The following is a 27,777-nucleotide window of genomic DNA, read 5'->3' as shown; positions in this document are numbered from 1 at the left end:
ATGTTTGAGGGAACCCAGCATACAAGAATTTTTAGCACTTAATTTTCGATGTGGGGAGATCATGACAGTTTAGGTGTAAAGAGATTCCCTAGCCACTTGTATGTGCTAGTGCGTGTAACGGGGTTCTTATCCAATGAGTAACCGATAGCAGAAAGTGTGGCTTTTTGCGTGAATGCTATCACTTTGCATTTGTCAAAGTTTAGTATTATTTACCACGAAGAGCACCAGTTACTAACACGGTCAAGATCTCCTTGAAGAGCGATGTGACCGGATGGTGAGCTGCTTTTAATGGGTCACGTTGTCGTCCGCAAACAAGCGAGTGGTTGACATTATTTTGGGTGGAAGGTGGCTTATATAAATATGAAAGAGTGCTGATATGAGTTTCATCCTTGAGGTACACTTGATATTACACCACTAATACTGGATATGTAGTTAGCGACAACGGATAATTGTTTACGGAATGACAAGCAAATTCTTCTGCAAAATATACTGTTAAGGAATCTATGTTCAAGAACGAAATTAAAGCTACGAAACAGCAGTGATCAATGCTTTCAAACCACTTAGTGAAATCATTGAATATAGAATATATCTGTGGGCTGTATCCATGTTTAGGAAAATATCTGTAGATAATGCATTTAGCTGTGCATCACATGATATTTTTTTTACTAAAACCGTGCTGATGTTGGAAGAAGCTGCTAATTTCCAAGTGATGTGCTACAGTTCTTGTTGTTTCCCGGGAAAACATTTTAGTGATATTGGGTGGTAATTGATAAGAGCGCTCTTATGAGAGCACTATATATATCTTATGAGAGGACTATATATAAATGTTGTATCTTTACCGATCATATAGCCACAAGGAACTTCCCCGATTTATAGGGTCTTTTGAGACAAGCGAGAAAGGGCTGTGCAAGAGGGAACTACTGTATATTTTAACATTTTTGCGTTAATGCTATCTATGCCGGGAGAATTGACGTGTTGAAGTTTTCAATCAACTCAGCAATACAATTGGTTGTTATATTTTTAGGGGGCTTGTATAGTTAGTTGTGTTCGAAGGGTGGTGGCATTTGCGAATGTTGTTCTTTGTAATTGCGATAATTACGTAATTGCAAGAAACAGATGGAATAATATCTGCGCCATCGGCAAGCTAGAACTATCCAGCAGTGGTGAAATGGTGGGACCTCGGGCAGGGGAGATCGCTTTCTAAACTTTTTTTCTTGTTATTTTGAAGCAGAGATTGCATGTTACAATTACAGTTATCCCTAGGATGACGCAGATGGTTGCAATAGGCTTAATCTCACGTTTTATGTTCGCTCCAAGATTCACATGTGTCCTTCGTTTGCCTGTCCTGTAGAAACGCTTTTTATATATATTATAGAGCGAAGGGTATTATTGAACCATGGTTTCGTTTCCTTTACGCGAGATGAAACATTCGGTATATCCATATGTGCTAGCTCCATCAACCTTTCTTTGTACAGGCACCGATTCTAGTGCGTTGTTGGCTCCGAAAAAGTTGCCAAGAGTGACACGAAACTTTTCAAACCAATATGAGCATTGGCGTCTGCTCTTTTGAAATCAAGTACTTGTTTTCTCTTTAGGTGGCGTGAGCCGGAAGGCGTAGGAACTGCGAATTCTAATAACCATTGGCCGCTGACACCATCCGTAAATGTGATAATCTTAATCTTCGTGGTATAAGAGAGAAAAGAACAAAACTATTATAATACAAGTTGGTTGGTTGGTAAATAGCAAAGTTGAGAAACCAAGTGTTAGTTGAATGAACTCACAGTATACAAGTGATTGCCTTCGCAAGTTTCGCCTACCAGTATCCGGAAAGTCAGTCACCAAGAAGGAAATTGCAGTTTTGTTATATTGCGATGGTATACAGTTAAAGTTATTGTTAAATTCGTAAATGAAACTGGAGGAGCTATTGGGCTGTGTGTAGCATTTATCATAACTTGAATTCGATTGGTGCAACGGTATGCAAAACCAAAGAATTTCGATATTCCAAGGCATGAGCACAAGAAGCGACGTAATAACCCTTTTATGGACAGCAATAGCCAACCTCCCTTTCAGTCGTACACACTATCTCTGTGATAGATAGTGTAATCGCCGGAACAGAATAGGATTTCTTCATGCGTAATTTAAGAGCTCAGCAATGTTTCCTTAAGAGACAATAGGTCGCATTTAGCGTAATCTCAGTAGGACGAAACTTCAATGGATTTATGGAACAATAATACAAACAGTATTGAATGATATGGATAGGTGCGAGTGAATAATATTAGGTTTTCATTGCGACATCACGTATGTGGACACTCAAGGCACATTGTTTTCGTCGGCCTCGCCGTCATATTCCGCGTAATATCCAACGGTGGCAACACCGTCGCCACGCACCCTGCGCTCTACGTGCGAATGAAAGCTTGCGAGGGGAGCGGCCGATCGCGGTTCCAATTCACCCTTGCGACAGGCAAGAAAGCGGGACGAAGCGCGCCGTCTTCCGTCGCACTCGAAGCAACCAATGTTGCGAAGCGCCGAGGGGGGGAGGCGGGTTGCTTTCTGCTCCCGAATACAATTACGCATGTGGCGGCTGCGCCCACTCACGCCACCATATCTTGAAAGCGATCTGCGTTGGGTGCACAGTCTAGGTGCGGTGGTGCGTCGTAGATTTGCGCGTGATGTTCGTTGTCGGCGCAGCATTTACGTTGAAGCGACACACAGCACGAAGGTCAATTCACTCGCTACTGCTGCCACGCTTTCTAATGCCGCGTTCTGACTGCGTTCGTCGAGTACGGTGTGCTCATATCGGCTGTGGACGCTGATACCAAGCTTGTTAGTTTAATTAGCAAGCAAATGTTTAAAAATTTGCATGGCCTATAAAAGTACTATCCTTACATCATATGGCTGCCTGCTAATTTTCTATCCCAATCCATGCTTCGCTTTTCGATTGAAACGACGACTTTTTTCTTAGATGCACGTGTTTCCAAGGTAGGTCTACACTCAAAGAAAAGTTTACATCCTTTGAGTCGTACCTCGCCAAAAAACCACGATAAACGTCATCTGTCTAGTCCTGATTTCCTTTCTTTAATGCTGTGAGCATGGTACTTCCCAGTAACGAACCGCATGCGCGTTATCAGCATGACATAGCATTGCCGACAGCGATGTAGTGGGCGTGCCGTTTTCAAAAAAGGTAACGCAAGCAAGGTAGATGACGTTTATTGTTCTGTACCAGATATACACCCCAAAATGTGTACACAATTTTAATGTGTATGCGATATGTCTGAGATAACTACAGAGACGGACGCTGCGTCGTGTGAGTACACAATGCGATCAATTAAAAGTCCATCGAGGGTTAGCTTAAATTGTGCATGTATGGTTAATCGGAAGTGAATGAGCTCGCGTTGAGTGAAGCGCGTATGCAAAGACAATTCCTCATGAACAGCAAAATTGATGTTTGTGATCTTGTAGCCTTTATCTGTTTAAGGCTGCTTGCCATTGAAAAAGTGAACTTGATTGTCCTTTTATTTCTCACTGGTGTACGGACAGAAGCGATGCGTCCTATCTATTTGGCCTGGATTGACTGTTCTGCCAATGTGATGGTTACATATGTCAATTACCTTTGATTCTGATGTTCACCTTGATTCGCTTTTTCGTCAGGGATTCAATAAAAGAGCAAGTTGCAGTGGGGAAATCTAGTTTCTGTATCTTCACAGCGCGATTCTATTGCCTTCTCCTGGGTGGAAATTCAGTTAGATATGTTCAGTGATTCCGGCGATGTATTTGTGAGGAAATTTTTCGCTGACACAATATCTAGATCAACCGTACGAAGCACAGGCGGACATTGATTTACCTCGACATGAGCTGATGCCTGCCAACTATATATTGCACGCAAGTCATTGCGAATATCATACTAGCCGGATTCAATACGTCGCAAAGTTGGAAGCACGTTATCCAGTAGACGTGGCCCTGGGTAGGCTCGACATCACTGCATACAAGTAGGCGTAGCCGACATATGAATAAAGCGAACAAGTTTTTGAAGCGCGTCGATAACGGCAGCAGCTCACTGGGGCCAGGTGCCTCAAAGAGGAATCTAGATCATTCAACAATGTAAACGTGTGGGGGTGTAAAGCCCATTTCAAAGTTTAACCAAAATATACGCTCACCCTCTATAATATTTTCTGGGAAGATGTTGATGTAGTGGTCCCTGTCGGGACGTGAGTGCTCGTGGAAGAAGCCCACCGCATGCAGCAGCTCGTGCGTCACTGTGCCAACGAAGTGGCAGCCGCTTCCCAAGGACAACTCTTGCTGACCGCCATTGCGGCCTATGTACGAGTAGCACCTGCGTATGGTGCAGCACATTTGCAGACAGGCAGGTGGCAATGGCAAGGATGATAACAAATTGAGCGCTTAGATTGAGTAACGTGATATGCATCGCGCTTCATCTAGCAATAAAGGTGGAGGAACTGCAACATTTTAACGGTGCAAGAGAGCCCTGCAGGCAGGCGTGCTAATACGAAAACAAGCACGTGCGCGGGCAGTGCTTCCGCTTAGTGCGATCACTCTGCCTTGACACTATCATTCCAGTTCGCAAAACAAATTACGGGTACGGCATCGAAGTGAATAGTTAGAACACACATATACCTTGTCTCCCGAATTCTTCTACGCTGGACTTACGCCGGACTATGGCATAAACATAGGCTGACGCTATACTTTTGTGCGTTTGCGTCTACCGCATCAGTGAAATAAAATTTTTTTATTTTCATTTTTTTATTTTCATTTTTTATTTTCATTTTTTTATTTTTTAAATTTTCATTTTCATGAATAATTTTCATTATTGTCAAAATATTTTCACAGTTCTAAATAAAATGAAATGGTAGCTTTTAGCGGAGCTTGCTTGCAGCGAAACAAAACTTACTTCATATATGTACCTTTCACAACGTAGAAATGTATGTTTACAAAGGAGATGTTCTAGGTTTGTCGTCATGACTGCATGCCCAATCCACTGCAATTACGTCTACATACGAGCTGTGACGTCTCGTCCTGTTATTTAAATACGCATTAAAGGATATCTAATATTCGTGAAGAAGCTGGGCAATGCCGCGACACCAAAGGTGTATGAAGGGACATTAAAATATTCTTATAGCTAAACGCTCGCGGCTGTTTGCGTTCATATCGGAGCTAAACATGTCTTTTTCAGATCTCAGCAGCCTAATGAGTGAAAATACTGCTTCATCTATGACGGACAATAATTTATTTCATGAAAGGCAATGTGTACACATCTAGTGAACTCGCGTTTCTCCTTATTGGTACGGCAGGGTACGCTAACATCGCAATGACACGTAGGAGTGTATCACGCGGCACGTAGATTCATATGCGCGATATCTCATGACATCCCGCCGAAAAAGAATGATCAGAAGCCCATTTCCCTTTCGTGATCATTCAGGCATTGTGCTGCACAGATAACGCTTTGTTGTGGCGTTGGAAGCAGTAGCGCCATCTAGTCCCCGCTCCGCACAGTGACCACAGTTAACGGTCGGCAGTGAAGCAAGTTTTCGTTTCCACGACGATGACCACATGTAACCTAGCCGCGAAAAGGGGAACCATATTGCAAAGTAGATTACGAATGCACTCTAGCATGCAGCTCTTTGTCATCCGACTCACAACAGCAGATGTTTTGCATGCGAGAAGCCGATCTCAGTTCCAAAATTGCTAAACCTTATTTGTCATCATACCACGAGAAACCTCAGCTTTGCACTCTCTGTTACCCAATCCTACGTGCATGGGAAAGCTTTATGCAAGGATAGGGGTACTTATATCGAGGCAAGAGACCGGGATTCCACGCTTTCTATTGCAGTAACCGTTTTGTGCGTCCACGCTTTTTTGGGCACCGGGCCCGACTGGGGATTTGGCTCCAAGGTTTGTGCGTGCTTCTATAAAGATCGTTGACTGTAACGATCAAAAATGTTTCTCCTTATGTGATCAGATTGAAATGAAATTGTGTACATGCATATGTCTATTACTAGACAGGAAAACCAGCTGGCTCAGCCCAGTCATTGCGTCACTGCGGAGAGTGACGTAGTACAAAGGCATGCAGTTGGCCTACGCCTAAAGACAAGAAAAAAGAGGCTCGCCTGGAAGTTTCCGCGGCTGCCCTCGAGAGTTCAGAAGCCTGCATGTGCATGGATCGCCGTTTAAAGATAACGAAACACCGGAATAGAGAGCTCGTGGTGCAACGCTGGTGGTGATACCTGTTGGCGCGTTGCCAAACTACAATATGTAAGAAAAATTTTGCGTTTGCACTGCCGCTCACTTGAGGAAGAATCCTCTCCGTTCAATACTTTATTATTTTGCCATCCGCGGCATCCATCCGCGGCTATTTATAACACTCCTTATTGAAATAACAGTTTGCGATAACATCTTGTTTTCAGCGTCACAAGATTCGCAGCGAGTACGGGTGATCACCGTGACGCCTGCCGTAATCTTTTGTACCATAAATTGTGATATCGGCGGGTTAAATTTTTCTACTGCGCGATTATTCAAAACGCCTTCTATACCTCGGTCATTGCTCCAGATAATTTTATTGTTTGTTATTTGAATTGAATGAATGAATGAATGTTTGATGTTTTATGGCGCAAGGGCCAAGTATGGCCAAAGAGCGCCATGTCCGTTTTAATGAGTTTGCAGTGAAATCATGAGTTCGATGAAGTTGCTGTGACGTGGCTTTAGAGGGGCCCAAAAAATGGTCGCGCTAAAGTGCGCAAAATCTGTATAATAAGATTATGGCGATGAATTATTGCGTGTACTATGGACATTAAAATGCATTTAAATAGAATGATACGATGCGTAAAAATATATAAGGTTATGAGATATGCTAGAGCACAACTGCCTCCTTAGAGCCCTTGAAAAACGAGGGCCTGGAGACATGTGCTATGCAAAACTGTTATCGCAGCGGCATCCTCTGGAGCGAGGATGCTCTACGAATTTAATGGGCATATAACGTGTAGTACGACATCATTTAGGAAGCTGAGGAGTGCCTTGGTGTCAAAAAGCGGTTCCTTACCAAGAAACATAGCCGGGTGTAGAGGGATGTGATGTTTGTAAGCAAGCGGAAAATGTTTCTTTCTCTCTGTTTCGGCTTCCCGACACTCCAGGAGCACGTGGAGGATGGTAAGCCTCTCACCGCATCTACCACAGATTGGAGGTTCACTTGGAGTAAGCAGATAATTATGGGTGCCAAATGTGTGTCCTATTCTGAGGCGACAGAATAGGACATCTGTTCGCCGAGATTTTGTTGGGGAGGGCCAAAAACCTAACTGTGGCTTTATAACGTGCCGTTTATTGTTTATCTCTGCGTCCGACATGCGTTGCCAGTGGTTTCGCAGTTTCTTTCGTATGTAAGGTTTCAGATCTGTGAGAGGCACCAAAGCAGTATTGTTAACAGCAGAGAGTGCAATTGACGAAGCCATCTGGTCTGCCAAAACGTTATCTTCGATTCCCCTGTCACCGGGTACCCAGCATATGATGATTTGCTTGTTAGATAGATAAGGTTTGCACAGGCCGGAATAGACCTCAGTAAGTACAGGATGTTTATGTTTGTAGGGTGACATTAAGGCGTTCACCACACTTAGGGAGTCCGTATATATAACGGCTTTTTGGAGTTTTGATTTCTTTATATGCTTTACAGCCGACCATATAGCGTAGGCCTCTGCCGTAAAGATACTTGTTTCTGGATGTAGTACATCGGATTCCGAAAAAGAAGGACCGAGGGCTGCATAGGATACTCCGGCATGTGACTTGGCAGCGTCTGTGTAGAACTCTGTGCATGAGTGCTTGTACTGAAGTTCTAGAAAATGCATTCGAATTTTTACCTCTGCAGCATGCTTTGAAACTTTTAGAAAGGATACGTCACATTCTGTGACCTACCAGTCCCAAGGAGATAATAGCTTGGTTGGACGCATTAAGCGGTGCTCCAGGAGTGGGACATGCATTTCATCGCTAAGCTCCTTCATACGCAGCGAGAAAGGTTGTCTTATAGGCGGACGGTTGCGGAAAAGTGTAGCATACGTCATATCGGTAATGGTATTAAAACATGGGTGTTCAGGAATGGAATGCACTTTAAGGAAATAAGTAAGGCTGACGTATGATCTCTGTAAGTGGAGCGGCCACTCATTCGATTCGGCATATAGGCTTTCGATCGGGCTTGTTCTGAAAGCACCAGTGGCTAGGTGGATACCTAGATGATGGACAGGATCCAGCATTCTTAGCGCGCTCGGGGTGGCAGAGTTATACTCTACGGCCCCATCATCCAATCGCGACCATATTAGGCTCTTGTAGAGATTCATTAGACACTTTCTGTCAGTACCCCACGTAGCCTTAGATAGAAGTTTCATTAGGTTCATTGTTTTTAGACATTTTTCTTTCAGATATTTGATGTGTGGAATGAAAGTGAGTTTATCATCAAGTATAATACCTAGAAATTTGTGCTCTTTGTTGATAGGAATTTCTTGTCCACACAGTTCTAAGCAAGGATCCGGGACCAGGTCTCTCTTTCGTTTAAAAAGTACACAAGAACTTTTGTGAGGATTGATTTTAAATCCATTTTTCTCTGCCCATTTTGAAACTTTGTTCAAACCATGCTGTACCTGTCTCTCGCACACTGCGAAGTTACAGGACTTAAAAGCTATTTGAATGTCGTCCACATAGATAGAGTAAAAAATGGCCGGTTGTAATGAAGCACGAAGCGTGTTCATCTTCACTATAAAGAGCGTGCAGCTAGCACGCCTCCCTGGGGTACACCAGTTTCTTGTGTAAAAGGACGTGACAGTACATTGCCGACTTTTACACGGAATGTGCGATTGGACAAGTAGCTTTCTATGAGGTTTAGCATATTACCATGAATGCCCATTTCTGCCAAGTCTCTTAAGATTCCGTAGCGCCACGTTGTGTCGTATGCTTTCTCCATATCGAGGAATATGGATAGGAAAAACTGTTTGTGCACAAATGCGTCACGGATGTTTCCTTCGATGCGCACAAACTGGTCAGTTGTGGAGCGCCCTTCTCTGAAACCACACTGATTGCGATCAAGCATGTTCAGTTCAAGGTAATGTATAAGTCTGCGATTAATCATTTCTTCAAATACCTTACAAAGGCAACTTGTAAGGGCTATCGGGCGGTAACTTGCCACTGAGGAAGGGTCTTTGCCTTGTTTCAAAACAGGGACCACAATGGCTTGTTTCCATGCGGTTGGAAGGTATCCCACAGCCCAAATAGTGTTAAAAAGTGCGAGTAGTGTAACTTGCGTGTCATTGTGTAGGTTTTTGATCACTTCATACATTATTCTGTCAGATCCATGTGCAGAGGTATTGCATGCGCTCAAGGCAGCTCTAAACTCCGCAATACTAAAAGGATGGTTGTATGGTTGATTCTGACGACATTTTCTGATGAAAGGCGCACATTCTTCTATTTGTTTGTATTTGAGAAAGGATTGTGAATAATTTGTTGAACTTGACACACTCTCAAAACACTCCCCAAGTGAGTCTGCCTGGTGTTGCAGTGTATCACCCTGTGTGTTTACCAGAGGGAGTGAATATGTTTGCCGCCCTCTAATCCTATTAACCCTGTTCCAGGCTTTGGCCTCATCTCTGAACGAGTTGATACTAGATAAAAACTTGTGCCAACTTTCTCTTTTGGCCTGTCGGCGGATTCGCCTCCCTCGGGACTTTACTTTTTTAAAGTTCATAAGATTTCTGCAGTGGGAGAAACGCGTAGCAACCCCCACACCTTGTTCTGATTCTTACGGGCGTTCCTACATTCGCTGTTCCACCACGGTACACGTCATTTGCATGCCAGACCACTCACTTCGGATATGCATTTTGATGCGGCATCTATTATGAATGATGTAAGATAATACACAGCAGCATCAATTTCGAGAGAAGACCGGTCGGCCCATGAGATGTTAGTGAGAGTTCGAAATTTCTCCCAGTCGGCTGTGTCTATCTTCGGCTGTGTCTATTCGAGTTCGGGCAGTATGGACGGGGAAACTATGCTAAGATCTATTGAAGAAAGGTTCTGATTGCTCGGGAGTAATACGTGGGTTCCTTCTTATTCAGCAAGCACGCACCTGAAGAAAAATAGAACTGTTCAACAAGACGACCTCGCGCGTCTGTACGAGTGTCTCCCCACAGGGAGCTGTGCGCATTGAAATCGCCAAGGACAACATAAGGTTCTGGAAATTCGTCTATAAATGACTGAAATTCATGGTTGTTTAATTTGTAGTGTGGGGGTACGTAAAGCGAGCAAATGGTGACGAGTTTATCCAGAACAGCTCGAACCGCCACTGTTTCAAGGGGCGTTTGTAGCTGTAAACGCTGACAGTATATAGTTTTATGAATCAAAATGGCAACACTGCCTGATGATACGACAACATCATCGCGATCTTTGCGAAAAGTAACATACTGTCGGAGAAAGTTTGTGTATTTTGATTTTAAGTGTGTTTCCTATAAACACATCACTTTTGGATTGTGTTTATGGATAAGTTCTCGCACATCATCGAGATTCCTAAGAAGACCTTTGACATTCCATTGAATGATTTGTGTGCCCATATTAAAGAAAAATTGGTGCTGTGTTTACGGAAACGGAGGTGATGCCTTAGGTTACAGAGCTCTTTCGAGGCCCTGTAACTGGGGTTCTACCCTTTCTGGAGCGTTCGAGGGAGCCTCGCCACTCCTTAGGCGCTTGGTGCGCCTTGTCAATAAGTGGTGTCCATTGCCTCTTGTGAGGCGCTGGACACGTGCTCTTGCGAGCGAGATGTTTCCCGAGAGAGTCCCGCCTCGGAGGGCAAGACCCCTGCGCCCACCAGCCCGGAGGTCGATGGGGCTCCCTGAGGGATTTGGCTGCGCCGGCTGTTGCCAGTGCTGGAAGGGGCCGGGGAGGTTGGGGCAGTCTCGGCTGCGCCCACCTTCGGGTTTGGTAGTCCCTTCTGCTCGGTTGGTGGAGCAGCGCTAGCTGCGACCACCGTGGGGGCAGATGGCGTGACTGCCGACTCACTATTTGTGGGTCGGACAGTCGCCGGAGGCCGCTGTGGCACTGCCCCCTGACGCGCCACTTCGGCAAAGCTTTTCTATGGCAGGCATGCTACCAGCCTTCGTGCCTCTTTGAACGATATAGTCTCTTTTACTTTGATGGTTACGATTTCTTTTTCCTTCTTTCAGGAGGGGCATGACCACGAGTACGCGGCGTGATCCCCGTTACAGTTTACACAGTGGCAAGAGTTCTTACAATCTTCAGTGGCGTGTTCAAGGGCACTACATTTCGCACATGGTTGGCGGCCCCGGCAGCTCTGTGAACTGTGGCCAAAATGCTGACATTTGAAACATCTTAGGGGATTTGGCACATATGGTCTGACACGGAGCTTGATGTACCCCGCCTCTACAGACTCGGGCAGAATACTTGAACCAAATGTGAGTATTAGGTGCTTTGTTTGAATTTCTTTTCCATCTCTTCTCATCTTAATTCTTCTCACATTGACAACATATTGATCACTGAAGCCCCCCAGGAGCTCAGCCTCTGTCAGCTGGAGCAAATCGTCATCCTAGACAACGCCGCGGGTGGTGTTGAGAGTGCGGTGTGCAGTTACTGCTAGTGGAACATCTCCTAATGATACTAGACTGGGCAACTTTTGTACTGTTTCTGATCATGCAGTTCTAATAGGAGATCACCACTTGCCAGCCTTGATACCTTGTAGCCTGGGCCGAGGACATCAGTTAAGGACTTGGAAACTAGAAAAGGGGAAATGTTTCGTACTTGTCTATCGGATTCTTTGAATGGATCACATGGTAACGTGGGAAGTTTGGTCTTTGACGTCCAAGGAACTGGAAAACTTCATCGGTGCGCGCTCTTTTGTGAGGGCGATCAGGAAGCGGAGGGAAAGAGGTTGCCATAAAGGGATTGAATTTTCGGCAACAACGCCAGCCACCCACCGTGGAGTCCTACAAGGGGACGCTACAGAGACTGTAAGAGCAGGTCCTGCAAACGCTAGCTGTACGTTATCACTATAACCAAATATGAGATAACCTAGTTTGGTTATTCACACAAGGTTAATCCTTGCTGCCTGGAAAATTAGAAGTGAGCGGAAGCTAGGAGAAGACAGGAAAGATGGAAAGTGAGAGAAAGACGAAGGTTGGAGGGAGAGCAAGAGACAGGAAAAGGCAACTACCGATTTCCCCCGGGTGGGTCAGTCCGGGGGTGCCGTCTACGTGAAGCCGAGGCCAAAGGGGTGTGTTGCCGCCGCCGAGGGGCCATAAAGGTCCAAACACCCGGCATTGGCTCAACCCCCAGGATCTTCTTTTCCCCGGACACGGCTAAGCCGCGCACGGCTACACACGGGAGGGTCCAACCCTCGTGTGCTCGGGTACGTGGTGTCGCAACACACCAAACGCCTGCTGACGCAGACGCCCCTGTGGGGTGGTTTGTTCTTTTGTCTCCTGTTTTTTGCCTTAGGCAGACTTCTTGTTGTGGCTTGCACATTAAATAATATGTTTAAAGTGAACCATGTTTTTAATGTGTGGTACAAAGTGCCTGTTCGATCAATAATACGACGGGTCTTGAGAGCAGAGTTTAAGGCGCTGAAATATGAGAAGTGGTCAAGAAAGTTCACAACAAACTGCAGAGCAACTCAAAGTGTAAATAAATAACCCGAGGCCATCAAATAGAAATTTAGAGGAACAAGTGCAGTGTATTGGCTTCAAATGACGAAAACATGATTGCAAATTTACAAATGCGGCGAAAAAGAAATCGCGAGAGAACATCGGCACGATAACAAAGAAGGCAGTGCCTCGGCATTTGAGGGCCCAGCTTCTTCCTAGGGAAAAAAACATACAGCCGCAAATGTTCTTAGGAAGGTCAGGCATGGATCTGCTGCAGCAAAGGTAAAGAAACTAATAGGCACATCGCAATGAACTGTCCTGATATTCAACCATCAAGCGCCCTAGAGAACATGCACCTTTTAGAAGCGCTGGCATTCAGAGCCAACAGAAGCGTCAACTCGTGGGTAGTCTAGATAAACAATAGTTTAGAGCACCGGGGGGGGGGGGGGCGGAGATTGATAAAACCGGCGTCGTCACAGGCATATGGTACGGAAATAGAGGTTGATATTAGGAGAAACATACCAAAGAGCGATATGTAGATTGCTACACTGCTTTTTCTGTATGCAATACATGATCATAGCCTACGTAGGCTAGTAACGATTTGTCACCGCCCCATTCAGAATAGAAATATTAGGCATCATCATTAAAACAGTTAACCAGACCATCATCGTGATTCTCTATGTTCGTTTCTTCTTGTTTTGCTTGCATTACCACCATCCTTTCTTACTTGTCCGTGTAGATATATCCGCACGTTCAAGCCCTCTTATGCAGAAAAATGTAAAAGGCTTACAGGGCTCCAAACAAAGAAATTTGACGCATTATGCAGGCTTCTTGCTGCGCCATGTCACTGGGAAACCGAAACCTGTATGGGCATCCAGCGCTAATGTACAGCTTTCCTGCAGCAACGCCATACAACAAACAGCATAGCAAGCGCAGGAACCAGTTTTCAACAGCACATGCTGCGATTTGGCGTCGGTAGACTACCCGCTTATATTGAGGCACATATGTGGAATTTCTAACCTGTGTAATAACGGCCTGCTACGGCACACCGTCATGGCTGTGGGTGGCAAGATGGATAAGTGCGCATTATACAAAGCAATGCGGTTCCCTCATCACTACGCGGTGGTCAATGAGTATAGGTGAATCACTACTAAATTTTGTCGTGTTATAGGTGCAGTTTTTAATATAGCAAAAACTCAAGGCAGACCTCTTTTCTTTGTGTTATTTAATGTCGGACTGATTTAAACAAGTGATGTCGGCGCTTACCCTTTTTTGGATACAATGCGTACATAGTCTTTCTGGCGGGCCCGCTTAACGAAACGTAGACAGGTCTTCTCCTCGATCCAATCCATAGAACGCCTGATTATTCTCATAATTCTGCTTGAATCTGTGAGAGAGGAGACAGTTTGCATGTGCCAGTTATAACTAAGAACTCGCTTCGCGCAGCTTTACACTGTTTTGTTTGGAACAGGTCAGGATGTCCAGGACCTACGCAAGCCGCAAAGGTGATTGCCCCGGCAAATCATGTCACAGTTCTATTATAACTAATTTGCTTAGGTACATCAATAAACATTAACAGACGTTTGCTATACAGCGTCGAAAAACGAGGATCAATGAGCATTCAAGCGAGAGTTAGAGTTATTCGTTAGCATCCTTTGACGTATAAACAACAATTTGAAAGAAAAAGTAACTAGATTTTTGCGTTTTCTTTTTTTTATGCGACCAACCTTTTCAAATATGATGCATTGGTTGCCGATGAAAAGGAATTGTCCTTTTGCATGTATTTAGATAGGAGGACCCGATCGAAAGCTGCCTCTTAAGGCGGAAGGCTTTCTAAGCTCATGGTGAAGTTTGGGTCAGCAGACTTAACGGCCAGAGTCTCAACCGAAGCATCATCACGCCATATGTAAAGAATCAAAAATGATTCCTAGTGACCTGTAGGGAATGATAACCTTATAACAGATATTGTTAGAGGTTAATAATGACTACTAATAACTAATAATGACTGCTAATGACTTGTGATGACTATTATTGACTCCAAAATTACCAATATTTCGAAAGACGGCTTGTAAGGACCACAATAGATTATAAATGATTAGAAATGTCTGATGGTGACTGGTGATGACTAAAGTGACCACTATTGACTTGCAGTGACTAATAATGATTACGGAATGACCAATATATCTTACGACGGGCTGCAAAGACCACAATTGATTACAAATTTCTAGTAAAACTTACTAGTGAATAGCAATGACTAATAATGACTGAGATTACTTGTAATGACTACTAATCACTATGAAACGACCAATGCGTCTAACCGCGAATTGTAACGACTATAATCGATTGCAAATGACTAAAAATGCTCAGTAATGACCGCCTTTGACTAATAATGACCGAAATCACTTGTAATGACTACTGATGACTACGATATGACCAACATGTCTCACGACGGTGTCTAATGACCACAATTAATTCCAAATGACTGAAAATGCTTAGTAGTGAGCAATTATGACTATTAATGACTGAAATAACTTGTAATGACTAGTAATGACTACGAAATGACAAATATGTCTAACGACAACTTGTAACGACAATTGTTTGAATCAACTAAAATGCTTAGTAATGACCAGTATTGACTAATAATAACTGAAATTATTCATAATGAATGCTAATGACTATCATATGAGCAACATGTCGAACAATGGCTTGTAGAGACCATAATTGATAACAAATCACTAAAAATGCTTAGTATATAGTGAGCAGTAACGACTAAAAGAAAGAAAAGGAAGAGTAGAGGCAAGCAGAAAGAGGCGAATGTTAAGAGGAGGAAGAAGAGGCTTTTCCCTTTCACTTCTTAAGAAAGATCTAAAGAGACCTTGTAATTTTCCGTACGCTAGAGGGCGCCTTACCGCTGCGCAAACAGCAACGTTGAAGTATAGACGCACCGATGTTTCCTTCGGCAGCGTTGAAGCAGTTTCTATACGTATGCGCCTACAATGCAGATCGCATCCCGCCCCCCTGGACATTTCTACGTCTGCACTTTCAAGCGCGCCAAATCAAAAAGCGGCCTTCTAATCACTATACTCCGTTCCGTACATAGCAGTTGACGCGGTGGTAGATACGCTAGAAATTCTGTCAGGGAAAGCGATCGCTCCGCGCGAGCATGCACGTGCGAATCCCCGCGACGGCTTTCAAGTAAAAACGCAAACGAACAACAAAAATAGAAATGATCTAAAATAACGCATCAGTGGCTGTATACCACAATTTGTTTGTTTCTAAGGATGAAAACTTGTTCCGTGTATATTGAGCTGGTGTAAAAATAGTTGCCAACAAATTCGGGCGTGAAATATCGAACTATATTCTGGTCTGAACGAAGCCAGTGCAGGAGTGCATCTCCATCCTCCACAACGTTGACTACTATGTATGGAACGGAGAATAGCTTAAGCATTGCTTTCTTCTAATCTCTGGCGCTTTCTGTCTAGAAATATTAATTTTTATTGAATTATCATGGTTGACTCTGATATTAAATAAATGCGATAAACCCTTAGTGCACAATGTAACACCATGAACTTTAGCGTGGTTTAGCGTAATGATTTCTGAGGTAGACCACTAATATGTTTATGAGAGTATTGCTGTCGAGAATGCCTACAGTTGGCGTTTTTAACGTGTTGAAAGACCTGTCTATTATGTGCTTCATGTCCGTACAAAACTGTGTGCAAAGCAAAACAAAAAATAAACCAGGTACATATCAATCATTGAAGACAAGCTTCGCAAAAGTTCGAAAAAAAAAGCATTGCCTGTTCAAAAAGTCTATTGCTGCCAACAATATTAGCACATTGCACGAGTTCAAAAGGTGAGAACAAACTTTAGAACTATCTGAAGGAGAAGAAAAAGGAAATGCATTAACCTCTTCACTTATTGTATAGAAACTAATTGTGTATGGAATATGATCAACCAGTTTCCAAATCGAGTAGATGTGCAAGTGCTTGGAGATAATTCCAGAGCATCGAGTTACGAAGTCATCACTGATATTGCAATAGCGAGCATTTTTTCATCACATTCAGTACATAGCTGCAACACTCTCATCTGAGGTTGGAACTTCCCCATATTCGGTACACAGCTCCACCTCGCGTAAAGCTATTGATATTACATGTCTTATTCTTATCTGTTCTTAATGATCGTCACCAGGTCTAGGGAACAACGACGCACACTCAAAATAAATTATTATATATGCCGCGAAAAAAACTAGCTATAAGGGCTAACAATGATCTGGCCCTGCAAATAAACAACGTCCTTCTTTTTCACGTTCAGGCATTCTACGCACAAACATATGCCAACTGACATTATTTCTCGAATGTCGGAAGAAATTGCTGGGTAGCCGCCCAACACTATTACATCTTTCCGTAGCAAAAAAAAAAATTATTCATGCAATGTGGTACCTCGGACAATGGCACGTGCAATTTTCGCGGACCAGCTACAGCAAACAGAGATTATCCTACACACTTCCAACGCTGCTCAATAAAACGCTGACCCGAACCGCACGACCAGAAGATTTAATGGACAGTTCATTACTTCACTGATGCTTTCTCGGTATTGTGAAGAACATATATCCAAGTTCTCGTTTATTGCTTCGCTACTTAAATTATTACCCCCATTTTGACGTATTATTGGATCGTTGATAATATTGACACGTGGACTTGCTTACATTTTACGGGTTACCGATTTTCACCGTCTAATATATGTTTTCGCTCAGCGCGGGACGCGCACGCATGTATCTGAAGTATCTCGAATCTTATTGATGGTACTGTTGTCACCGAAGATTGTGCAATCTGATTGCAAGTTCGGCTCGAATTGTGTAGAACATTCTGTAGGACTCGTGGGCACCACCGACTACTCTGGAGCTTTCGATGACTCCTCTATAAATGCCAACGCGCTTATACGGCAGGTCAGAATTCGACAATCGCGACCGTGTTCGCCGCATTTGCTGTGCTTTGAGTGTAACTTCATTTTATGGTCACAAGTTTGCCCAATACAAGGACAGTTTTGTCATTCGCAGTTTTAAAGCTGTAATATTCCCCGTCACAACTGCGTGACATCCGGTGGGGGTACTAGTGCGTTCATGTACCGAACGCCAACTCAAAGCCCTGATTCAAGCCAGAGCCACAAAGACAACACGAACGTCGCCAAGGACCATCGAGCTAGCCGTTGGCTGCAAGGACTGCGCCCGCAGCACGGACATTTGCCTGAGAAGACCAGGAAGTGCAAGGCCACGACAGGAGCTAGAATAACAACCGCAGGGTCGCCAACACCGGTCGTGCTGCAGCAGCCCAGGGAGCTATCGACGTTCCGCGTTTCCATATTCGAGGACGACGAAAGCTGGGAGGAGACGTATAAGAGGGTCGCAACATATGTCGTCGCTCGCACAGCGACGACAAGCTGTGCCATATCTGTTTCGCATTGGAAGACTCCGCCAAGGCGTGCTTCGAGAATCAAGATGTCACCCTAACAACGTGGGAAATGTTCCGAAGCGGCTTCCTGCAGCCATTCACAAGCGGCATCTGCAAAGAGAGCGCCCAAGCTCTTTAAGAAACCAGAGTGCAGCTGCCCAATGAGACTGTGGTGACGAGTGACCACGTGGACCGGTAACGTCTCAGGCTCTCGCGGGAGAGGAAAGACCAACACTCGCTCTATCAGCGTAACATTCTTTTAATCCCTTTCGGAACTCTAGACCGTGCCCGAGCGTGCCAGCCGCTCGTGCTTCGTGTAGAAGCGAGCTTCTACATAATTCTCTTGTGACGCCGATACTGGAGCCGCTACAGAGCCCCTCCCCCCACCGCCCTAGAGAGGAGGAAAATTTGACGAAACGATAGAAAGTGCACGTGACGTGGCATGAAAGTTGTAGGTCTTGGGTGCCACGTACGGAGGCTATGTGAAAGATGCTGCAGGGTTGCTTAGCACATTGATATAGCCGACGGTGCGGGTGCTTCAATGTAGGCGGGTTTGAGACATTCCAGGGATATTTTGTCTGATCGGTCGTTGACATTCACGACAAAGGTCGTCGGACGACGCTCGAGAACACAATAGGGCCTGGAGTAGCGCGGCTGCAAAGGCTTCCGCACGGCACAGTTACGCACCAAAACGTGGGTAGCAGAGGTGAAACGTACAGAGACCTTGCTTCTTGCGAATATGTAGGCACGGATCGTATCTGACTAAAAAAAGCTTGAAGTTCGGCAACGTAGTCGCCAGGTGATGGCATAGGTGTTTTGGTGGTGGCAACGAAGAAATCGCATGAAAAGCGTAGGTTATTGCCGTATACTAGTTCAGCACTAGAGCGACCTTGGTCGCTCTTAAGTACGGCTTTGATGCCTAGTAAGACGAGAGGAAAATGTAGAACCCACTTCTCCGGCGATTCATGCGCCATAACGGAGGCCTGAAGATGCCGGTGAAAATATTCAGCTAGTCCACTGGACTGCGGGTGGTAAGCAGTCGTGCGAAAACGACTCGTTCCGAGTAGTTCGAGTAGCTCGTTGAAGAGTGCTGAGTCAAACTGCAGACGACGATCCGTGACTAGGGAGGATGAGCTGGCAACCTTCCCATGCATGCAGACACGAAAGCTGATGCAATAGTGGGCGCTGATATATATATGTGTGGCTGCCGGCCACCGTGAATAGCGGTCGATGCATGTCAGTATGCAGCAGTAACCTTTCGAAGGTGCGATACGGCTGACTAGATCAAGGTGTACTGGATCAAACGAGCATCCGGTGGAAGAAAAGACTTGGCAGGTGGAATGGGGTGACTCTGGATCATAGAACATTGACACGACAAACAGCAGCGAACCCAATCGCGAACTTAAGCGTTCAGCCGAGGCCATACGAAACGACTGGAAAAAGTTTCTGTGTCGTTTGTATGCCAGGATGCGACAGCTTGTGCATGGTTTCGAATAGACGTCTGGGAATGAATACCGGAATGTATGCTATAGGTGTGTCGGTAGAAGTGTCGCAGACGAAGGACGTACTTACTTGAGTCAGAACGACTTCTTCAGATTTCAGGGACGTTGGCGAATTCCATAGAGTACGGAGTTCGCTCTCGTCGCGCTGTTTACTGGTGAGTAAGTCGACATAGATGATGAAAAGTTCCGGCGTTAACGTGGAAACAGCATTGACGCGACTCAGAACGTCAGCTGGAATGTTGTCGGTTGCCTTACTGTGGCGGAACGTTGTTGTAAACTCGGAGATGTAGGAAAGGTGTTGACTCTCCCGGGGCCAGTAACAGCATGCCGAACGGTTCACTGCATGCAAAACGGGCTTGTGGTCAGTCAAGGCATTTAATGCACGGCCTTCTAGAAATTGGCGATAATGTGTGATAGCCAGGTCAACGGCGAGTAATCCACGGCCGAATACGCTGTAACATGATTGCGCAGGCTTCAGTTTCTTGGAGAAAAAGGTGAATGGATTCCACGCATTGTCGATGAATTGCTGCAGAACGGCATCAACGATGGTGTTGTAAGCATTTGCCGTGATGGCAGTGGGCGTGTCTGGCTTCGGGTGTCCAAGCAGCGTGGCGTCGGCGAGGGCTGCCTTGACTCTTGTGAAAGCGTCGGTGGCCTCTTCATTGAACTGAAGCACTTGTTTACGTTTGTTTACCAGCAGAGCGCCTAGTGGAGCCAGAAGTCGTGCACAGTCGGGAATGTATAGGCGGTAGAATATGACGGATCCGAGAAATTGGTGAAGCTTAGAAAGTGTGGTCGCTCGGGAAAGTTTTTCAGTGACGCGAATCTTGGGTGGCACTGGTTGAATGCCCTTAGCGTCGACGATATGACCGGAGAACTCGAGTTCGGTTTGACTGAATTTGCTCTTGGTGGCATTGATGACGACTCCTTTACTGGCAAGGCGAGAAACCAAGAACCGCAATGGTGAAGATGTTCTTCTGCGGAATAGCTAGCGACAAGAAGGTCGCCAATGTAGGCAAAACGAAAGGCAGGCCTCCGGTGATGGAATCGATGAAACGCTTAAAGGATTGACCTGCGATCCGTAAGCCGAAAGGCATGCGAAGAAATTCAAAAAGACTGAAGGGTGTGGTAATGGCGGGCTTGGGAATGTCTTCTTCAGCGGCCGTTAGTTGATGATTGGTGCGAAGGAGATCGATCTTAGAAAGACCGTCGCACCGTGCAACGCTGCTACGAAGTCCTGAATTTTTGGTAGAGAGTAGCGACCAGGAACTGTTACGTTGTTTAGTACCGGTAATCACCGCATGGGCACCAGCTTCCCGTCTTCTTAGACGCCATGTGAAGTGGCGATGCCCAATTACTGGAGGAACTCTGCGCAAGTGATCTCCAGTTTCTCCGGGGACGAACACCGGGGTCGGAAATAGACTGGTGGGCCCGAGGTCACGATGTGATGGTAGACGTCATGTTGGACCGGTTGCGTACAGTCCGGGAGGCGGATCAAACAGGAAAATCTCGTAGGAGCGCGGCGAAAGGTTCGCCCAACAAAGCAGAAACAGGCGCGATCGGCGATATTCCTGATGATGGGACGCCGGGAACGAATAGCTGGGTTACGGAGCCGATGAGAGGGCGTCGTTGGATGTCGGCAAGGAGTCTGTAGTCGTGCAGAAAGTCTGCTCCAATGACTGCACGACGGGCATCTGCAACCAGGAACCTTCAGCGGAACGTTCGTCAAAGGCCGCTCGTCAAACGTTTAGCATAAGCGAGCGTGACCAGAAAACTGGAATCATGGTGCCGTTGATGGCTTGCAAAAACGACACAAGAGTCGCTTTTTGGTCGCAGTGGTGGGTGGGTAGAATGCTGATGTCAGCTCCTATGCCGTCTATGAACCGCTGTCTTGTAATTCTGTTCGTAAGGTAGAAAAGGCGACTTGTGTGTTGGGCCGGACCACTCGTCACCATTAGAGTTCGGCCGGCCAGCTTTCCTGCCAAGCGCAGCTACGCCGACAGTGACGAGCGTCGTTTCCAAAACGGAGGGGGTAGTAGCAAACGCTAGACGTTATGGTTTATTTATTTATTTATTTATTTATTTTGTAATGAAGAAGAAAAGCACAGGAACAAGGCCAGCACGATCGTCTCTTCCATGCCTGCTGTGCAACCAGTGGGCCAGCCGGATCGCCAGTGCTTGGCACGAGTGTAAGCCGTTCGAGCTACCAGCTGTTCCTGCTCTGCGTCACCTGCATCCTCGGTTACGAAGAGACTTTACCATGGGAACTGTTCAGTGCACCCATTAAATGTGGTGGAAGGGGCGGGGTACTCAAGAACATCTACGCCCTGGAACTCCAGTCTCGGACTCTGCCTCCCGTCATGCCTGACTCTCTTCAGCCGACACCAACGCCACCCCCCGTTGCCTGCTCTGGCGCTGCCCCGCAACGCCACCCAGCAGTTTTCAGCGGTACGGACGAACAGGACGTCAATGACTGGTTGGCTACGTACGAACGGGTGAGCTTTCACAATCGATGGGATGATACCGCCAAGTTAAATGCCGACATATTCTACCTAGCGGGAGTGGCTCACCTGTAGTTTAAGAATCACGAAGCCGACTTTCAGTCCTGGTCCGCGTTCAAGACCAGTTGCGCTGCAGTTTTCGGTCACCCTGCCGTCCACAAGTTGCGCGCCGAGCAGCGGTTACGAGAGCGAGCGAAACAACCCTGTGAAACATTCGCCTGTTATATTGAAGAGGTTCTCGACCTATGCAAACGTGTGGATGCGTCTATGTCGGAAAATGACAAATTGAAGCACATTTTGAAGGGCATCGCCGATGAAATTTTCCAAATGTTGATCGCCAAGAGCCCGCGCACCGTAGACGAGCTCATAAACTTGTGCCAAAGCTACGACGAGTTGAGGGGGCAGCGCGAGTTGACTAGGCGCCCCTCTGTGGCTGACGAGGCCCTCTCTTCCATGACGGCCTTCTGTGATCGTTCCTCCTTGCTCACACAAATCCAAGCTTTCGTGAGGGAGGAAGTTGCACGTCAGCTTTCATTGCTACCCTTCGCTGAGCTACAGCAGCCGCTGCAGCAACAGCCTCCTACACAGCTCACTCCTATGCTCCGGCGGGTTATTGAAGACCAAGTTGCTGAGGCTCTACCAATGCAGCACCAGCAGTACCCTGCCGCCGCGCCACTTACTTACGCATCCGTCGCCGCGCAGCCCCCTCGTCAACCACTCGTTGCCCTACATCCTCGGCCGCCACCACCCGTTCATAGTCCCGTTCATCGACCTGCTCCTGCCTTTACTAATCCTTGGCGCACGCAAGACAACAGGCTCTTATGTTATGCCTGCGGTATTCCCGGCCACGTTGCACGACTCTGCCACCACCACATGCTGCACTCTGATGAGTTTGTGCAGTCGCCTTCCTACGCCAACGTGCAGCCTTTCCATGACACTTATTTTAGTCGGCAGTCGAACAGGCCACCAGCCGAGCGCCCGGTCCTTACACGTCGTTCACCTTCCCCGCGTCGCCGCTCATTGTCCCCCGTGCGTCGGCGCCCTTCACCCACGCAAGAGGAAAACTAAGCGCCGCAGTTCGGGAGGCAAGAACTGCGTCACCATCGATCTGTACAAGTCCTCCACTGTCGCCTTCGAACGTTGTCGATATTACTGTTGACGGCATCCCTACCGTTGCGCTAATTGATACTGGAGCAGCCGTGTCTGTTCTGAACGAACGCCTCTCTCCCGCTTTACGAAAAGTCACGACGCCACTTTCTGGGTTTGTCTTCGCACAGCAAGCGCGCAGCCAGTTCAGCCTTTAGCAGCATTCACAGCGAGAGTTCTTATTCAGGGCGTTCTCTGTATTGTGGAGTTTGTGGTTCTCCAGTCCTGTTCTCACGACGTGATACTTGGGTGGGACTTTCTTTCGCGAAACAACGCCGTCATCAATTGTGCACGTGCTGAAGGCGAATTATCACCTCTCTGTGACGTGCCCCTCGTCGGCGCCACTTCTCTTTGCGCTAAGCTAGTTCTTCGAGAAGACATCGCCATACCGCCGTACTTGTCTGCCGTTGTTCCCGTCTTCTGTGGCGCTGTCTATGAAGGCGCTGTCCTCTTCACTCCTTCAGAACACTTCATGACCTGAAAAGATGTTCCCCTGCCTTTCGCCGCGCTTCACATTTCAGCCGGTTTCAGCGCCATCGTTGTCTCAGCGCCATCGTTGTCTGCAATCCGCTTCCTACAGCCCTGATGGCTTTTCGCGGCGAACCACTTGGCCATGTAAAGCCTATTGATGACATGTCTATAACCGACGTGCCGGATGCTTCGTATGCAGAGCTCACCGACTTCTGTGCACTTTCCACTTCTGCTCCGGAATCGCCTGACTTATTCACACCTTTCATTGCGGATGACCTTACTTCCGAGCAGCGCTCCCAGCTTCTTCACCTACTTGCCGAGTTCCGCTCTTCTTTTGATGTCGCTCAGCCTACTCTGGGTCGGTCGTCAACCGTCAGCCACCACATCGACACTGGCTCCAACGCGCCATTGCGGCAGCGCCCGTACCGCGTATCCGCCAAGGAGCGTCAGGTGATCAGTGAGCACGTGGACGACATGCTTCAGCGTAGCGTCATTCGACCTTCCAATAGCCCGTGGGCATCAGCGGTGGTTCTCGTTACAAAAAAAAGATGGTTCCATTCGGTTCTGCGTCGATTATGGCCGTCTCAACAAGATAACACGCAAAGACGTCTACCCGCTACCGCGCATTGACGACGCTCTGGACAGCTTGCAAGGCGATAAATTCTTCTCTTCGTTGGACTTACGCTCGGGCTGCTGGCAGGTCCCGATGTCAGCAGTTGATCGCCCTAAAACTGCATTCGTTACGCCAGATGGTTTATACGAATTTATTGTGATGCCATTTGGCCTATGCAATGCGCCTGCTACCTTTGAATGAATGATGGACAATATCTTGCGCGGCCTAAAATGGAGCACGTGTTTGTACTATCTCGATGGCATCGTTGTGTTCGCCCCTGATTTCAGCACGCATCTTCTTCGCCTTAGGCAAGTGTTGACGTCCTTGACCAACGCAGGCCTGCAGCTGAACCTGAAAAAGTGCCAGTTCGCCGCGCGCAAGCTCATGATTCTGGGTCACGTCGTATCACAAGACAGCATTTGCCCCAACCCATCCAAACTTCGCGCCATGGCAGAATTTCCGAAACCTAAGACACTCAAAGAACTCCGCGCCTTCATCGGCCTCTGTTCTTACTTCCGACGCTTTGTTCGCAATTTTGCCTAGATAATATCACCTCTGACACAACTGTTAAGTGGCGCCAACGACCTATACTCCTGGTCTCCTGCATGCGACACCGCGTTCGTGACCTTACGCCGCCTCCTGACGTCTCCGCCTATACTGCGACACTACGACCCTACCGCCTCAACTGAAGTGCATACCGATACCGCATTGGCCTTGGCGCTGTCCTTGCGCAGCGCAAGTCTGGCTACTCCGAGTACGTCGCTGCTTACGCCAGTCGTGCGCTGACCAACGCGGAACGCAATTACAGCGTCACAGAAAAAAAATGCCTGGCCATCGTTTGGGCACTCGGGAATTTTCGCCCCTATTTATATGGCAGGCCTTTCAATGTGGTTACTGACCATCACGCCCTTTGTTGGTTATGCTCTTTAAAAGACCCGTCTGGACGCCTTGCCCGCTGGGCTCTGTGCGTTCAAGAATACGACATACACGTCATATATCGCTCAGGTCGCAAGCACATTGACGCTGACGCTCTGTCCCGCTCTCCGCTGCCAGCCGACGCGGCCTCCCTCTCCACCATTGAGGCGGTATCCTCGGTCGACATCGACACGTTCGCATCAGCACAGCGCAAGGATCCTTGGGTGGCCTCTCTTTTGGATTTCCTTTCTGGCTCGCCTGCATCTCCCATCTCGCGCTCCTTGCGTCGCCAGGCTGCCCATTTTGCTGTCCGGGATAAACTCTTGTATCGACGGAACTACCAGCCCGATGGTCGCAAGTGGCTCCTGGTTATCCCTAAGACTTTGCGTTCTGACATGTGCGCGTCTTTCCATACTGACCCACAATGTACACACACAGGCGTTTTGAAGACGTATGAGCGCCTGGGGCAACGTTACTACTGGCGCGGAATGTTTACTTTTGTGCAAAAGTTTGTCCGCTCGTGCCCGCAATGCCAACGCCGCAAATCTCCGCCTCATCCAGCCCACGGATTATTGCAGCCGCTTCCGTGTAGTGCTCGTGCCTTCGGCCGTGTGGGAATTGACCTGTACGGGCCACTACCACTAACACCTGCTGGAAAACGATGTATTATTGTCGCAGTTGATCACCTTACACGCTATGCCGAAACCGCTGCTCTACCTGCAGCGACCGCCAGTGACGTTGCATCCTTTCTGCTCCATCGTTTCATTCTTCGTCATGGACCACCTCGGGAGCTGCTGAGTGATAGAGGCCGTGTGTTTCTGTCGCAGGTGGTTGAAGATCTGCTTGCTCAATGCCGCACAGTTCACCGGACCACCACGGCGTACCATCCCCAAACTAACGGACTTACAGAGCGTTTCAATCGCACCCTTGGTGATATGCTCGCCATGTACGTTTCATCGGAACATACAAACTGGGACATCATCCTCCCATTTGTCACGTACGCATATAATAGGGCTACACAAAGTACCACAGGATTTTCTCCATGCTTTCTTCTCTACGGTCGCGATCCTTCCCATACAATCGATACGGTTTTGCCTTATACACCAGACGCGTCAGAATGTGCTCCCATTTCAGCCGTCGCCCGATACGCCGAGGAATGCCGTCAATTAGCCATAAAGTTCACCTCCGCTGACCAACAACGACAAAAAGCCAATCGTGATGGCGACGCTACGGATCCGAACTTCGCTCCTGGCATCCTTGTCTTGTTGTCCGTGCCTTCTACCACGCCTGGACTTTCGACAAAACTTCTCTCGCAGTATGATGGACCATACCGCATCGTCGAACGGACCTCTCCCGTCAACTATGTCATAGAGCCGCTTACATCGACATCCGACAAGCGCCGCCGTGGACGGGACGTTGTTCACGTGCGCCGCCTAAAACAATTCTATGACCCGCTCGTCTCCACGTCGTAAGTCGCCAGGATGGCTCCGCTTTTGCACCGGGGGTAATTGTAATGCAGAAGAAGAGCACAGGAACAAGGCTAGCCAGATCGTATCTTCCATGCCTGCTGTGCAACCAGTGGGCCAGCTGGATTGCCAGTGCTTGGCACGAGTGTGAGCCGTTCGAGCTACCAGCTGTTCCTGCTCAGCGTCTCCTGCATCCTCGGTTACGAAGATACGTTACCATCGGAACTGTTCAGTGCACCCATTACAATTTATTTATTTATTTATTTATTTATTTATTTATTTATTTATTTATTTATTTATTTATTTATTTATTTATTTCCCAATACTGACAGCTTCCATTTGGAAGCCCAGGCAGGAGTGGTACAAACTTCACGTGATTTCAAACCTTTCCTCTAGGGGATACAAAAAATAGATAAAAAGACAGCCTAATGGGCAAGGAAAACATGCAAATGCACAAAATAAATACGATGATGCTTTCACACTGCTGCCAATAGGAAAGGCGTAATAAAACAGACATCAGAATATGTAACCAGCATGATATTATGAATGCATGATATTACAAGCACGTCTGTACTGCAGATAAGAAGGAATCTGGAGTGGCTGAGTTGACCACGCTTTGCGGAAGGGCGTTCCATTCGCGAATTGTCTTGGGCAGGAAGGAAGAAAGATATGCGTTTGTTCTATCACGCGGCAATAATATTGCTTGATAGTGCTTACCTCTGGTCAGTCACAATTTATTAAATTGCACGCGGTTGTCAAATCTCATTTTAGTGTGGTTGTTAACTATGTTATACATTGTTTGTAGATGGTGCATTTTGCGACGAGTTTCTATTGTCTGGAGGTCAAATCGCTGTCTTAAAGAGGTGACTGAAATGCGCCAACCATAAGCATTGTAGATGAATCTAAGAGCTTTTTTGTACTCTTTCGACAATGTCTATACCAGCCTTTGTGTGAGGGTCCCACACTATATCGCCACACTCGAGTATTGGCCTAATAACTGTCTTATATTCTGTTAATTTAGTAGCACTAGTGCAGTTTCTTAAACGGTGCTTAATTAACCATAACTTTTTCGTTGCTGCCG

General features: G+C 46.8%; 1 protein-coding gene across 2 annotated transcripts in view; it reads right to left on the bottom strand.

Annotated features, from left to right (window-relative positions):
- LOC135898252 (zinc metalloproteinase nas-6-like) overlaps nt 1-27,777 on the bottom strand; it is an 87,631-nt gene that overhangs the window by 2,585 nt on the left and 57,269 nt on the right. The window contains exons 3-4 of one of the 2 annotated variants that reach the window (XM_065427097.2): nt 13,902-14,022; nt 4,155-4,330 (exon numbers count right to left, since the gene is read on the bottom strand). In XM_065427097.2, the coding sequence (XP_065283169.2) occupies nt 4,155-4,330; nt 13,902-14,008 (283 nt within the window). In that variant the 5' untranslated portion in view covers nt 14,009-14,022. Of the gene's footprint in view, nt 1-4,154; nt 4,331-13,901; nt 14,023-27,777 lie in introns of those variants that run through there. The other variant, XR_011514791.1, reaches the window with a different exon arrangement.

This window comes from Dermacentor albipictus, chromosome 5, assembly GCF_038994185.2.
Source record: "Dermacentor albipictus isolate Rhodes 1998 colony chromosome 5, USDA_Dalb.pri_finalv2, whole genome shotgun sequence".
Lineage (NCBI taxonomy): Eukaryota > Metazoa > Arthropoda > Arachnida > Ixodida > Ixodidae > Dermacentor > Dermacentor albipictus.
The sequence above is the reverse complement of the archived record's forward strand: the minus strand, read 5'-3'. Positions and strand labels throughout refer to the sequence as shown.